We start from the raw sequence: 16,622 nt of genomic DNA on the forward strand, positions 1-16,622 counted from the left end.
TCAAAATTTTCGTTTCGACGAGCTCTATGCTATTTTAATATTAGTTTTGCATTTTTAGCTTTCCTAATTAAAATTCAATTTATTAATTAATTATTTATCGATTTTAGCAGAGTTTACAATAATCATTTTCCTTTTAATTTTCTTTCTTCTCTTTTCTTTGTTTTCCATTTCCTCTCAAACAAATATAGCTTAATGAATTAAAATATGAGCACGGGATGCCCGTTAAATATATATGAAAGGGATGGGCACTGGGTGCCATCACCAATATATATATACATTATATATATCATATAAAATATAATATATAATATATATATCTGAGATTTTAAATGTCACAAATTAAGTGGTAAGTGTAACGGATCGTATCAAATAATAACTCAAGTGAGTAAGTATTGATCCCATAAGAATTAAAGGATCAAATAACAATAGTTGAGTGGTTAGGCTAGTCAGACAAGCTAAAACGAATATTGTGAGTTCCAAATAAATAGCATAAAACAATAATTCAGAGAATTCAAGAAAGTAAACAGTAAATAAGTTGTGAAATTAAGATAAAAAACAGTTAAGGTTTTGAAGATGTTGAATTTCCAAATTAATAATTCTTATCAATTATTTTAATCATGCAAAGATTCAATTTATGAAAAACTTTAATTGATTAACAATTAGTCATTTTTGTCAGACGAAACTTATTTTGTATGGGTATAACTTTAGTTTCAATCTTTTATAGTCAATTTTGTCCACGTTCGAATCTTTCATAGTCAAAAATGACTATTTACTCTAATATTTATCACTTCATCAAGTTAGTGATTGTAATTAGAGATAAAATATATTTTGGATATTAAAAATTTTTAAAAAATTTTGAAAAGATTTTTAAAATTTCAAAAAGTATACTTTAAATGTGTCAAATGAGCATGAGATTTTTATTTGAAGCAAAAGATAAATATATTGTGTGATTAGATTTACGAGCCAATTTTAAATTTTATTGACCTACTAAATCTGTTTAATCTTATTCTTTTGAATTTTAGATTTAGATGAATTAATCTACTCGTTTAAGAAGGTTAAAAAAAATGCATAGAGTAACTTATTAGAAAGTTTACCAATTCTTTTTTTTTTTTTTTGTATTTTATAGTGATAATATTTTTACGGGGATGCTACACATCCATGTAACCATGTAATCAAGTTGACCCAACACTAAAAAATCCCAATACCATTAAATGAAACGTGAAATACACGCACCCAACACACACAAAAATCGCTCTTGCCCAACTCTTCTTCTCCCCCACGCTTCTTCTTCTTCTTCTTCTTCTTCTTCTCACGCTCGTTTATGCACAAAGCGTCTTCTTCTTCTTCGCCTTCTTCTTCGCGTTCCTCATTCTCCTCCTTCCCCTCCTTTTTCGCGTTCTTTCTTCTTCACGTGTTTTCTCCTCATCGTCATTCTTTTCTTCTTCACGTGTTTTCTCCTTATCGTCATTCTTTTGTTGTTGTTGCTGGTGTATTTTTTTGTCTTTTCCTCCTTCTCTCTCTGGTGAAGAAGCAGTAGAAGGTGAGGAAGAAGAATTTTGAATAGTGCAGAATGAACCAAAACACAGTACTCATGGTGAACCGAACACAGTACTCATGTTGAATCGAACATAGTACTCATGGTGAATCGAACACAATACAATTGTATAGTATTGAGTGAATGAAACATAATCCATTATATAATATCAAATTCAAGCAGTTTTCGCATTCCTTCTTTTTCACGTATTTTCTCCTTATCGTCGTTCTTTTGTTGTTGTTGCTACTGTATTTTTTATCTTTATTAACTAATTATTTACCAATTTTAGCAGAATTTACAATAATCATTTTCCTTTTAATTTTCTTTCTTTTATTTTCTTTGTTTTCCATTTCCTCTCAAACAAATATAGCTTAATAAATTAAAATATGAGCACGGGATGCCCGTTAAATATATATGAAAGGGATGGGCACTGGGTGCCATAACCAATATATATATACATTATATATATATATATATATATATATATATATATATATATATATGAGATTTTAAATGTCACAAATTAAGTGGTAAGTGTAACAAATCGTATCAAATAATAACTCAAGTGAGTAAGTATTGATCCCACAAGAATTAAGGGATTAAGTAACAATAGTTGAGTGATTAGGCTAGTCAGACAAGTTAAAACGAATATTGTGAGTTCCAAACAAACAGCATAAAACAATAATTCAGAGAATTCAAGAAAGCAAATAGTAAATGAGTTGTGAAATTAATATAAAAAAATAGTTAAGGCCTTGAAGATGTTGAATTTCCGAATTAATAATTCTTATCAATTACTTTAATCATGCAAAGATTCAATTTATGGACAACTTTAATTGATTAACAATTAGTCATTTTTGTCGGACGAAACTTATCTTGTATGGGTATAACTTTAGTTTCAATCTTTTATAGTCAATTTTATCCACGTCCGAATCTTTCATGGTCAAAAATGACTATTTACTCTAATATTTATCACTTCATCAAGTTAGTGATTGTAATTAGGGATAAAATATATTTTGTATATTTAAAATTTTTAAAAAATTTTGAAAAGATTTTTAAAATTTCAAAAAGTATACTTTAAATGTGTCAAATGAGCATGAAATTTTTATTTGAAGCAAAAGATAAATATATTGTGTGATTAGATTTACGAGCCAATTTTAAATTTTATTGACCTACTAAATCTGTTTAATCTTATTCTTTTGAATTTTAGATTTGGATGAATTAATCTACTCGTTTAAGAAGGTTAAAAAAACTACATAGAGTAACTTATTGGAAAGTTTACCAATTCTTTTTTTTATATATATTTTATAGTGATAATATTTTTACGGGAATGCTACACATCCATGTAACCATGTAATCAAGTTGACCCAACATTAAAAAAATCCAATACCATTAAATGAAACGTGAAATACACGCACCCAATACACACGAAAATCGCTCTTGCCCAACTCTTCTTCTCCCCCACGCTTCTTCTTCTTCTCCCGTTCTTTTTCTTCTTCTCACGCTGGTTTATGCACGAAGCGTTTTCTTCTTCTTCGCCTTCTTCTTTGCGTTCCTCCTTCTCCTCCTTCTCCTCCTTTTTTGCGTTCCTTATTCTTCACGTGTTTTCTCCTCATCGTCATTCTTTTCTTCTTCACGTATTTTCTTCTTATTGTCATTCTTTTGTTGTTGTTGCTGGTGTATTTTTTTGTCTTTTCCTCCTTCTCTCTCTGGTGAAGAAGCAGTAGAAGGTGAGGAAGAAGAATTTTAAATAGTGCAGAATGAACCGAACACAGTACTCATGGTGAATCGAACATAGTACTTATGGTGAACCGAACACAATACAATTGTATAGTATTGAGTGAATGAAACACAATCCATTATATAATATCAAATTCAAGCAGTTTTCGCATTCCTTCTTCTTCACGTGTTTTCTCCTTATCGTCGTTCTTTTGTTGTTGTTGCTATTGTATTTTTTTATCTTTATTAACTAATTATTTACCAATTTTAGCGGGATTTACAATAATCATTTTTCTTTTAATTTTCTTTCTTTTCTTTTCTTTGTTTTCCATTTTCTCTCAAACAAATATAGCTTAATGAATTAAAATATGAGCACGGATGCCCGTTAAATATATATATGAAAGGGATGGGCACTGGGTGCCATCACCAATATATATATATATATATATATATACATTATATATATCATATAAAATATAGTATATATATGAGAATTTAAATGTCACAAATTAAGTGGTAAATGTAACAGATCGTATCAAATAATAACTCAAGTGAGTAAATAATGATCCCACAAGAATTAAGGGATTAAGTAACAATAGTTAAGTGATTAGGCTAGTCAGACAAGTTAAAACGAATATTGTGAGTTCCAAACAAATAGCATAAAACAATAATTCAGATAATTCAAGAAAGTAAACAGTAAATGAGTTGTGAAATTAATATAAAAAAACAGTTAAGGCCTTGAAGATGTTGAATTTCTGAATTAATAATTTTTATCAATTACTTTAATCATGCAAAGATTCAATTTATGGACAACTTTAATTGATTAACAATTAGTCATTTTTGTCAGACGAAACTTATCTTCTATGAGTATAACTTTAGTTTCAATCTTTTATAGTCAATTTTGTCCACGTCCAAATCTTTCATAGTAAAAAATGACTATTTACTCTAATATTTATCACTTCATCAAGTTAGTGATTGTAATTAGGGATAAAATATATTTTGTATATTTAAAATTTTTAAAAAATTTTGAAAAGATTTTTAAAATTTCAAAAAGTATACTTTAAATGTGTCAAATGAGCATGAGATTTTTATTTGAAGCAAAAGATAAATATATTGTGTGATTAGATTTATGAGCCAATTTTAAATTTTATTGACCTACTAAATCTGTTTAGTCTTATTCTTTTGAATTTTAGATTTAGATGAATTAATCTACTCGTTTAAGAAGGTTAAAAAAAATTCATAGAGTAACTTATTAGATAGTTTACCGATTCTTTTTTTTTGTATTTTATAGTGATAATATTTTTACGGGGATGCTACACATCCATTTAACCATGTAATCAAGTTGACCCAACACTAAAAAAATACAATACCATTAAATAAAACGTGAAATACACGCACCCAACACACACGAAAATCGCTCTTGCCCAACTCTTCTTCTCCCCCACGCTTCTTCTTCTTCTTCTTCTTCTTCTTCTTCTTCTTCTTCTTCTTCTTCTTCTTCTTCTTCTTCTTCTTCTTCTTCTTCTTCTTCTTCTTCTCACGCTCGTTTATGCACGAAGCGTCTTCGTCTTCTTCTTCGCCTTCTTCTTTGCGTTCCTCCTTCTCCTCCTTCTCCTCCTTTTTCGCGTTCCTTATTCTTCACGTATTTTCTCCTCATCGTCATTCTTTTCTTCTTCACGTGTTTTCTCCTTATCGTCATTCTTTTGTTGTTGTTGCTGGTGTATTTTTTTGTCTTTTCCTCCATCTCTCTCTGGTGAAGAAGCAGTAGAAGGTGAGGAAGAAGAATTTTGAATAGTGCAGAATGAACCGAACACAGTACTCATGGTGAACCGAACACAGTACTCATGGTGAATCGAACATAGTACTCATGGTGAACCGAACACAAAATAATTGTATAGTATCAAGTGAATGAAACATAATCCATTATATAATATCATATTCAAGCAGTTTTCGCATTCCTTCTTTTTCACGTGTTTTCTCCTTATCGTTGTTCTTTTGTTATTGTTGCTACTGTATTTTTTTTATCTTTATTAACTAATTATTTACCGATTTTAGCGGAGTTTACAATAATCATTTTTCTTTTAATTTTCTTTCTTTTCTTTTCTTTGTTTTCCATTTCCTCTCAAACAAATATAGCTTAATGAATTAAAATATGAGCATATATATATATATATGAGATTTTAAATGTCACAAATTAAGTGGTAAGTGTAACAGATCGTATCAAATAATAACTCAAGTGAGTAAGTATTGATCCCACAAGAATTAAGGAATTAAGTAACAATAGTTGAGTGATTAGACTAGTCAGACAAGTTAAAACGAATATTGTGAGTTCCAAACAAATAGCATAAAACAATAATTCAGAGAATTCAAGAAAGCAAACAGTAAATGAGTTGTGAAATTAATATAAAAAAACAGTTAAGGCCTTGAAGATGTTGAATTTCCGAATTAATAATTCTTATCAATTACTTTAATCATACAAAGATTCAATTTATGGACAACTTTAATTGATTAACAATTAGTCATTTTTGTCAGACGAAAATTATCTTGTATGAGTATAACTTTAGTTTCAATCTTTTATAGTCAATTTTTTCCACGTCCAAATCTTTCATGGTCAAAAATGACTATTTACTCTAATATTTATCACTTCATCAAGTTAGTGATTGTAATTAGGGATAAAATATATTTTGTATATTTAAAATTTTTAAAAAATTTTGAAAAGATTTTTAAAATTTCAAAAAGTATACTTTAAATGTGTCAAATGAGCATGAGATTTTTATTTGAAGCAAAAGATAAATATATTGTGTGATTAGATTTACGAGCCAATTTTAAATTTTATTGACCTACTAAATCTGTTTAATCTTATTCTTTTGAATTTTAGATTTAGATGAATTAATCTATTCGTTTAAGAAGGTTAAAAAAATTCATAGAGTAACTTATTAGAAAGTTTACCATTTTTTTTTTGTATTTTATAGTGATAATATTTTTACGGGGATGCTACACATCCATATAGCCATGTAACCAAGTTGACCCAACACTAAAAAAATCCAATACCATTAAATGAAACGTGAAATACACGCGCCCAACACACACGAAAATCGCTCTTGCCCAACTCTTCTTCTCCCCCATGCTTCTTCTTCTTCACCCGTGCTTCTTCTTCTTTTTCTTCTTCTTCTTCTTCTTCTTCTTCTTCTCACACTCGTTTACGCACGGAGCGTCTTCTTCTTCTTCGCCTTCTTCTTCGCGTTCCTTCTTCTCCTCCTTCTCCTCCTTTTTCGCGTTCCTTATTCTTCATGTGTTTTCTCCTTATCGTTATTCTTTTGTTGTTGTTGCTGGTGTATTTTTTTGTCTTTTCCTCCTTCTCTCTCTGGTGAAGAAGCAGTAGAAGGTGAGGAAGAAGAATTTTGAATAGTGCAGAATGAATCGAACACAGTACTCATGGTGAACCGAACACAGTACTCATGGTGAACCGAACACAATACTCATGGTAAATCGAACATAGTACTCATGGTGAACCGAACACAATACAATTGTATAGTATTGAGTGAATGAAACATAATCCATTATATAATATCAAATTCAAGCAATTTTCACATTCCTTCTTCTTCACGTGTTTTCTCCTTATCGTCGTTCTTTTGTTGTTGTTGCTACTGTATTTTTTTGTCTTTTCCTCCTTCTCTCTCTAGTGAAGAAGTAGTAGAAGGTGAGGAAGAAGAGTTTTGAATAGCGCAGAATGAACCGAACACAGTATTCATGGTGAACCAAACACAGTACTCATGGTGAACCGAACATTACTCATGGTGAACCGAACACAATATAATTGTATAGTACTGAGTGAACGAAACATAATCCATTATATAAAATCAAATTCAAACATCTTTCTGCAGAATGAACCGAACATAATACTCATGGTGAACCGAACACAGTACTCATGGTGGAATAATTGTATAGTACTGAGTGAATGAAACATAATCTATTATATAAAATCAAATTCAAATAACTCTGCCTACAATTTATATATTATCAATTCAATTCAGTACACCTCCGTCCATTTAATTTAATTCAAATTAGAAATTGCATTACATTCAATTCGATTCAATCCTAAACCCTAAATCCGAACCCTGAACTCTGAACCCTGAATGCTAAACCCTAAACCCTAAACCTTGAACCCTACTGTAAACCGTAAACCCCTGAAACCCTGAACCCTAAACCCTAGACCCTCTAAACCCTAAACCCTCAACCATGAACATGGTGAACCGAAATTAATACACGGTACGAACCGAAAATTTGAAACACACTGAACCCCTGTAAACTGAACCCTGAACCCATAAACCCTAAACTCTAAAACTCTAAACCCTGAAACCCTAAACCCTAAACCTTAAACCCTAAACCCTAAACCCTGAACTCTGAACTCTGAACCATGAACCAAAAAACAATTTCTAATTATTCAACTTAGAAATTAATATACTAGACGAATTGAAAAACTATATATATTAATATAGAATTTCACAAAAAAAGTGACTATTCATTAAAGACTATCAACATTCAGAAATTAAATCTGCTATAACATGGTGAACCAAAATTTTCTCTTGAGTGAACAAAAATTTACATTAATAAAAACTAAAACTTGTACAATTCTCTCTTGGATAATTCATATCTAGTGTATTGTAAAGAGTGGAGCTTGACTGAATCGATGATCCGGACAATTTAACCTAGCTGAAGGGTTTGTCTTCAAAGTTGGAGATATCTTGAATTTTCACCTCCCCTCTCTGGTGCATACAATTAGTTGATTCTTAATCTTGTCTCCGTCCCGAGTTGTGTTCCTTATTTTCGTAGAAAAACCGGCAAGTTTGGAATAATGTTTGTAGAACTTTCCAGCTTCTTCTAGTGTCTTGAAAATTATTCCCACCTTTGGGATAAATTTTTCATCCACAACACAGCTGGTCTGCACGGTGAACCGAAATCTTAATTATGGTGAACCGAAATCTTAATTACGGTGAAACAATTATATAGTGCTTAGGAAAGAAAACAGAACAGATTCGTCTAATTTTTTTAGACTCCTTTCTGCGGATCGAACCGAAAACATGCACGTGATGAACCACCTCTTTAGTACTTACCGAACTGAAAAGTTACTCACATTTACTCAGAGTTAATCACAATTACTGACACTCACAGTTACATGTTATCAATTCAATTCAATTCAATTCAAATGTAGATCACCTCATTCCATTCAATTCACTTCAAATAAAATTAGCAATTTCATTCAATTAAATTCGATTCAAAATTCAATAATCCAAACCTCATTAAATTGATGCGTTTCAGAAGAATCATCAAAATCGCACTCATTCAACTGATTTGAAGTTGATTCATTCATTGTTTTAATTCAAAAGTGCAGATCGAAGAAGAAAACGAAGAAGAAGATGAACGACGAAGCTAATTGCGTTGAATCAATCCAGATCCATAATGCAGAGAAGAAAAACGCGAAAGAGGAAAATAACAAATTTAATTAAGTTGAAAAAGAAGAAGGAGAACAGGAAGAAAAAGAACATGAAGAAGAACGCGAAAGAGGTTTACGTTGAGAAACGTTGATAACGCAAAATAAGGATTCGTTATATACGTTATAAGAAGCGCGTGTAAAACAAACGAGTGTGTGAGACATGGAGTGAAAATTATTTGAATATCATTGATGTAATTTTTACATAGATGTAGAATTTTTTCCATATTTTTAAGACTTAAATATATTTTATGTATGAAAAAATGTACTTTTTTTTCGGCCCGCTATAAAAGATATTTAATTTAGTTTACATCCAAATATAATTATTTTTTCTTTGACGAGAAAAGAGAAAAAAAAATAGTACATTTAATTTGTATTTTTATTTTTTGTTTATTTTTAGTATTTTTTATTTTTAAAATTTTATAATAAAAAAAGAACAAAAAATTTTTATTTTTATTATAAAATTTTAAAAATAAAAAATATTAAAAATAAAAACAAAAAATACAAATCAAATACACCCTTATATTTTGGTCACTTGATATTTTGTCTAAGTATCTCCGTTATTTTATTTTGATTTTTTTTTTTCATACACTAAGGTAGTATGTTTGTTTTATGTCGTCCTTCAGTACTTGATAAAAATCTGATTTTAAGTCCTTTCCATTAATAGTTTGGCGTTTTGAAACCGACTCATCGAAAGATTTTAGCGAGTAAAGTACTAAACCAAACTGTTTTTTACTTTTTGAAAATAAAAAAAAAAGTATATAAAGGCAATGAAAATTCTAAATAATGTAAACGATAGATATATTAAATGTTCAATTTAATGAATATGTAGATAATTATGTTGATTTTTAGTTGTTTGGTGATTATTTCTTTTAATTCGGTTTACTCATGTACAATTAACAATAACTAGATATTCAATTTACTAGGTATATGAATAATTATTTTAATATTTAAATTTAAAAAATAATTTGAGATAGAATATTTTTTTATTTTTTAATTCTAAAATCCATTATTTATAAAAATCATTATCTATCTAACAAAACCGAATTTTATAATTATAACACCGCTTTTATGAGAAAAGCTACTTTAACAAAATGAATAAATAATTGGACTAGAACTAAAAAAAATTATTTCTCACTGTTCACACATGAAAATCAAGTAGGAAAATTACAAAACAAAGAAAAACACATAAACATCATAGGAAGCTTCCTCTGATGGGGTGGTGTGACTCCTGCAACAATATCTTCCCCGTACATTCTAGTACAATGCAATTTACAAATGTTGTTCTTCTTTCTTAACCTCACTTTTCCTTCAAATATATGTTTTGCTTCCCATTCTGCATACTACTTATCTCATGCATGAATTGTGATAAAATCTTCTGTTAAATTGTAGGTTAGAGGTTAGCTTCTAAAGTTTTCAAGTTATGTCTACTAATGGCCATCAAATTGAGCAGCAATATTCTACAAGGAATCTCTCAGATAGTTCTGGTAGGTAATTAACCATCTTTCTTCATCTCAGATAGTTCTCATAGATATCTTAATGTTTGTAGTACTTTGAATTACAATCCAACTTCAGTAATTATCATTTCTTACTTAATTAGTACCTTTTTTATTTTTTATTTTTTAATTATGGTGGTCATCAATTGTAAGCTACTAAAACTTTTATCTTGTTCTTCTTTTGCTGGTTAATTAAGCTTTTAAATAAAGTGTATATCTTAGATTCTTAGTTGTTATATGATAGGCTTTCTAGGAATTTCAACTTTTTCTTTCTTTCTTGCTTGTTACAGAATCTGGAAGCCATTATGAGCTAGAATCAAGATTTTACATGACATCCTGTACCGCCATAATCTTCGTCGCTTCGCTTGTGACCGTTGGAGTTCTGTTAATAACTTTGGTGGTTTCATTGACAATTATGTTGCAATCTTGTCAAAGTAAAAGCAGTGGAGTTATTAAGCTTCAGAATGTGAATGATTATTACAGTTATTGCAAGATGCATTTTCTGCATGCTGAGCTTAATAACTTGGAAGGCAATTATCTTCCTAACATATGCAGAGACCTGGCTATAAATTATGTCAAAGAAGGACAATATGGAAGAGACATGGAGTTAGCTAGTTCTATGATTGATGATTACTTCAACAGTGTTAAGCCTTCAGATCATGGTTTGGATTCAGTCTTGATGGACATTGATAACATTTTTGCTATGAATCCTCATTCCTCCAATTTGTTTCATAGGTGATCTTCTGCCACTGGAAATTGTTTTCTTTTTTTTCCCTCCAATTGCGGCCGGATTGCTAGCCTTGGCCTACAGCAATCTGGTGTTGGTGGCTTGTTACAACAACCGATATTAGTTACTTATATATACTAGGTACTCAAAGTTTGGTGTTTTCACTCTTGATATAGGTTTCAAAATGACAACATTAGCAACTGTATCAAAGAGGCTAAGAATTTAAAGCTCAGGCTTTTGTTAAGATTATACCTTAATCTTCAAACTGCTGGATGGTCCATAATTTTGTTATCAAGAGAGTCTGAAACACAACGAAATAACACCATTAATCATCTTGTCTCAGCAGGGTTTAGAGGTTGGTCTGCCTTGTTAATGAGGTATAGTAATCATGTTCCTTTTACACATCATAGACAAGTACTAAAGAAAAATATCTTCCCTGTTACAAAATTTACTTATATCTTACTCTTCAACTAACATCAAACACACTACATTTTTTGCAGAAGAAAAGATGAAGTTTCTGCCAAGGAGAATGAGTACTTCTATAGGCAAAGGAATCTGACACAGAAGAAGGGCTTCCGCATAAAAAGCATCATAAGCAGCCATGTGGATGCTTTGAAATTTCTGGATAAAGGAATGCAGATCTTATTGCTTCCAAACCCTATGTGTCACAAGTTTTAGCAACAATTGCGAAGCATACACAATTGACATTAGCACAAATCTAAGAGTGATAGTTTTAGAACGAACAAATTGTAATTATCATTTATTAATTCTCTGAAACTAGTAGTTGTGTCTTTCAGTCTTTTGTTACATATGTAAATGAAACCGAACCAGTGATCATAAGTTCCATGGTACGATCAAAAGAAAGCCACATGAATTCATGAAGTATCTTGGGACAGTGCCACGTCCAAATAGTCTCCCAAGAAAAAATCTTTATGCTAGGAATTTTTCATGCCTTACTATGAAAAACAAGAATATGCATGCATGAAGATTTCAGATGTTTCTCGTACCCAACTATGCATTATTCTAGAATTCTAATCATGGCCATGCTAATTATATTAAATAAAAATATGAAGAAATCTATTATTATCTTTTAATATATAAAAAATGAGCCGCAAAACATTTACCCCCGTTCTGGAATTCTAACGTGTGTCCCCAATTCCGCCTCCATAAGCTCGACGCGTGGAAACAAAGTTATTTCAATTTTGTGTTTTGCTCCTCATCAACAAAAGCTTCTTACCTAGTGGAAGGTTATCGGGGGAGGCATTTGTCCAATGAGTTGAAGAAAGTGAATCTTGCAGCAATTCTAAAATCACTATCTAGAGGAAGAAAATAGAAATGCTACTTTTTGATTGAATGATTAGGGTAAACAATGAATTGAGAACTCATTGTGTGTGATGGAGAAGACAAAAAGAAGCAGCAATCTTTTTTCCAAATTCTAAGGTACCCCTTTTATCCATTGTGTTTAGCACATGTTAGAGCATTAGTAATCCCAAAATGATGAGATTAACGATTGATACTTTGCTCTCATTAGTTGAGTGGGCTTAATCCCGGATTCCTAATAGGTTTTGCTCGATTGAAAAATTTAGTCTATTAGTTTAAACAATGACCTAATTTTGACGCTACTTCGTGAAATTTAAAACTAGGTGAAGAACTTTTCTTATGATATGGTCTTTATATATTGGATGCCGGTAGTTTTATTTTACCATAACTATTTTGTCTATTGAATCTTTCATCCCACCATCCCCAAAGCTTTGAATACTTTATGTCCTCCGTATGGCTTTAACAAATGCTTTTAATCAAAAGTTTGATCGTATTGCAGACATCAATACAACGAAATTGGCTTGAAATTTGGTTGTTGGAATTGTTCATGTATATGAGATTCCTAGCTCATGGAATCCCACAGATATATGTAGCTTAGAGTTGGTACTCCAGATTGAAATGGTGTGTATCCTACTATTTATTTTAAGATATGGTGATATTAATTTGTGAAGTTTATGCATGTTATTTTGTATATATTTGTATCTGTGTCTGTTAAGAGTAATCATATACATTGCTCCATTCCGAAGGCAAATGTGGTGATTTTTAAGATTGTTGTTCGTGAATTTGGAATTTAATCAATGAGAAATTTCATTGTTCAACCAAATTCAAAAGATGTGAGGACAACTGCACACAAGTTCAAGTTGAGTTTTTATATGAAAACTTCTGTCAGTGCTCCCTCCAGTGAGACTTTTCAACTGAATCCTTTCCGATTTGTCTCCTTTTCGAAAATTGAAGCAATTGATGCTGTCAATCTGAACATCCTCCTAGGTAATATATTGATGAGATCATTGATAAAATAATTTATTCGATTATTTAGTTATGTTATTTTGTTTGTGGCTGATTTATTGTGTCTTTGTTGGTTTTTATCTCCACTGTGGTATAGATCGCATTGATCACATTGTTGGAAAGGATGATTGGTGCACGAAATTGTGATCTCCAGGCTCGAACAAATCCTGGTAATGGATCCAAAGCTTGGTGCTCTGATCTTAATTCATAATTGTCACAACTTCGATACAACTAACCAGCAAGTGCACTGGGTCGTCCAAGTAATACCTTACGTGAGTAAGGGTCGAATCCCACGGAGATTGTTGGTATGAAGCAAGCTATGGTCACCTTGTAAATCTCAGTCAGGCAGATATAAAGTGATAATGGTGTTTTCGAATATTATATAATAGAATAGGGATAGAGATACTTATGTAATTCATTGGTAGGAATTTCAGATAAGCGAATGGAGATGCTTTTCGTTCCTCTGAACCTCTGCTTTCCTGCTATCTTCATCCAATCAATCTTACTCCTTTCCATGGCTGGATTTATGCAAGGGCATCACCGTTGTCAGTGGCTACATCCCCTCCTCTCAGTGAAAGATATGCTCACATGCTCTGTCACAGCACGGCCATTCATCTGTCGGTTCTCGATCATGCTGGAATAGGATTCACCCTCCTTTTGCGTCTGTCACCAACGCCCAGCACTCGCGAGTTTGAAGCTCGTCACAGTCATTCAATCATTGAATCCTACTCGGAATACCACAGACAAGGTTTAGACTTTCCGGATTCTCTTGAATGCCGCCATCATTCTAGCTTACGCCACGAAGATTCCGGTTAAGAGATCTAAGAGATATTCATTCTAGCTTAATTCATGTAGAACAGAAGTGTTTGTCAGGCATGCGTTCATAAGGGAGAAGGATGATGAGCGTCACACATAATCATCACCTTCATCACGTTCTTGGGTGCGAATGGATATCTTAGAAGAGAAATAAGGAGAATTGAATAGAAAACAGTAGTACTTTGCATTAATCTTTGAGGAACAGCAGAGCTCCACACCTTAATCTATGGAGTGTAGAAACTCTACCGTTAAAAATACATAAGTGAAGGTCCAGGCATGGCCGAGATGCCAGCCCCTCTGATCTAAGAACCAGGCGTCCAAAGATGCCTAATACAATAGTAAGAGGTCCTATTTATAATAAACTAGTCACTAGGGTTTACATGAGTAAGTAATTGATGAATAAATCCACTTCCGGGGCCCACTTGGTGTGTGTTTGGGCTGAGCCTAAGTGTTGCACGTGCAGAGGCCATTTGTGGAGTTGAACGCCAGTATCTGTGCCAGTTTGGGCGTTCAACTCTGGTTTTGGATCCTTTTCTGGCGCTGGACGCCAGATTTGGGTAGAAGGCTGGCGTTGAACGCCAGTTTACGTTGTCAATTCTTGGCCAAAGTATGGACTATTATATATTGCTGGAAAGCCCTGGATGTCTACTTTCCAACGCAATTGGAAGCGCGCCATTTCGAGTTCTGTAGCTCCAGAAAATCCACTTTGAGTGCAGGGAGGTCAGAATCCAACAGCATCAGCAGTCCTTTTTCAACCTCTGAATCTGATTTTTGCTCAAGTCCCTCAATTTCAGCCAGAAAATACCTGAAATCACAGAAAAACACACAAACTCATAGTAAAGTCCAGAAATGTGAATTTAACACAAAATCTATTAAAAACATCCCTAAAAGTAACTAGATCCTACTAAAAACATACTAAAAACAATGTCAAAAAGCGTATAAATTATCCGCTCATCACAACACAAAACTTAAATTGTTGCTTGTCCCCAAGCAACTGAGAATCAAAATAGGATAAAAAGAATAGAATATACTATAAATTCCAAACTATCAATGAAACATAGCTCCAATCAAATGAGCGGGACTTATAGCTTTTTGCCTCTTGAACAGTTTTGGCATCTCACTTTATCCATTGAGGTTCAGAATGATTGGCATCTATAGGAACTCAGAGTTCAGATAGTGTTATTGATTCTCCTAGTTCAGTATGATGATTCTTGAACACAGCTATTTTATGAGTCTTGGCCGTGGCCCTAAGCATTTTGTTTTCCAGTATTACTACCGGATACATAAATGCCACAGACACATAATTGGGTGAACCTTTTCAGATTGTGACTCAGCTTTGCTAAAGTCCCCAATTAGAGGTGTCCAGGGTTCTTAAGCACACTCTTTTTTTGCTTTGGACCTTGACTTTAACCGCTCAGTCTCAAGTTTTCACTTGACACCTACACGCCACAAGCACATGGTTAGGGACAGCTTGGTTTAGCCGCTTAGACCAGGATTTTATTCCTTTAGGTCCTCCTATCCACTGATGCTCAAAGCCTTGGGATCCTTTTTATTTGCCCTTGCCTTTTGGTTTTAAGGGTTATTGGCTTTTTCTGCTTGCTTTTTCTTTCTATTTTTTTTTAGCTTTTTTTTTCTACATTTTTTTTTCGCCTATTTTTTTGTTTTTTCTCTCTTTTTTTTTTTTTTGCAAGCTTTGTTCTTTGCTGCTTTTTCTTGCTTCAAGAATCATTTTTATGATTTTTCAGATTATCAAATAACATGTCTCCTAGTCATCATTCTTTCAAGAGCCAACATATTTAACATTCTTAAACAACAACTTCAAAAGACATATGCACTGTTCAAGCATACATTCAGAAAACAAGAAGCATTGTCACCACATCAATATAATTAAACTAAGTTCAAGGATAAATTCGAAACTCATGTACTTCTTGTTAAAACATTTTTTATTTAAGAGAGGTGATGGATTCATAGGACATTCATATCTTTAAGACAAAGTTACTAACTACTAATGATCATGTAATGAAGACACAAACATAGATAAGCACATAACATAGAAAACGAAAAACAGAGAAAGTAAGAACAAGGAATGAGTCCACCTTAGTGATGTTCTTGAGCTCTTCTGTGTCTCTTCCTTGTCTTTGCTGCTCCTCCTTCATTGCTTTTAGATCTTCTCTGATTTCATGAAGGATGATGGAGTGCTCTTGATGTTCCACCCTTAGTTGCTTCCAATAATTGTGTGGAAGAAAATGTATCCCCTGAGGTATCTCAGGGATCTCTTGATTTGCAGTCAAATGTTCTACCACTGAGCTATAGACCCTTGATGGAAGCTTTTGTCTTCCCTTTCCTCTTTCTAGAGGTTTCTCTGGCCTTAGGTGCCATCAATGGTTATGGAAAAAACAAAAAAAGCTATGCTTTTACCACACCAAACTTAGAATGTTGCTCGCCCTCGAGCAAAAGAAGAAAGAATAGAAGAATAAGAAGAAGATATGGAGGAGATGGAGGGAGATGTGTATTCGG

The 16,622-nt window shown here is 32.3% G+C and overlaps 1 protein-coding gene across 4 annotated transcripts; it reads left to right on the forward strand.

The window, feature by feature from the left end:
* Window positions 1-9,889: 9,889 nt before the first annotated feature.
* On the forward strand, window positions 9,890-11,849 carry LOC107621663 (HAD superfamily, subfamily IIIB acid phosphatase). 4 transcript variants are annotated; one of them, XM_088485007.1, is made up of 5 exons: window positions 9,890-10,021; window positions 10,134-10,232; window positions 10,528-10,972; window positions 11,141-11,341; window positions 11,465-11,849. In XM_088485007.1, the coding sequence occupies exons 2-5, from the start codon at window positions 10,175-10,177 to the stop codon at window positions 11,640-11,642; spliced, it is 882 nt and encodes a 293-aa protein (XP_088341133.1). In that variant the 5' UTR covers window positions 9,890-10,021; window positions 10,134-10,174; the 3' UTR covers window positions 11,643-11,849. The 4 variants fall into 4 exon arrangements, with proteins under 4 accessions (XP_088341133.1, XP_088341084.1, XP_088341107.1 ...); XM_088484958.1 differs by having other exon boundaries at window positions 10,134-10,228; XM_088484981.1 differs by lacking the exon at window positions 9,890-10,021 and having other exon boundaries at window positions 10,028-10,232.
* Window positions 11,850-16,622: the final 4,773 nt, after the last annotated feature.

Source organism: Arachis ipaensis, chromosome B10 (genome assembly GCF_059453495.1).
Source record: "Arachis ipaensis isolate K30076 ecotype BB chromosome B10, ASM5945349v1, whole genome shotgun sequence".
Taxonomy (NCBI): Eukaryota; Viridiplantae; Streptophyta; class Magnoliopsida; order Fabales; family Fabaceae; genus Arachis; species Arachis ipaensis.

Excerpts from the sequence above, each read along its gene's own strand:
- LOC107621663 (XM_088484958.1), top strand. The coding sequence starts at position 10,165 with ATGTCTACTAATGGCCATCAAATTGAGCAGCAATATTCTACAAGGAAT. Across the intron at positions 10,229-10,527 it reads GAATCTCTCAGATAGTTCTG|AATCTGGAAGCCATTATGAG; the intron begins GTAGGTAATTAA and ends TGCTTGTTACAG. Across the intron at positions 11,342-11,464 it reads TGGTCTGCCTTGTTAATGAG|AAGAAAAGATGAAGTTTCTG; the intron begins GTATAGTAATCA and ends CATTTTTTGCAG.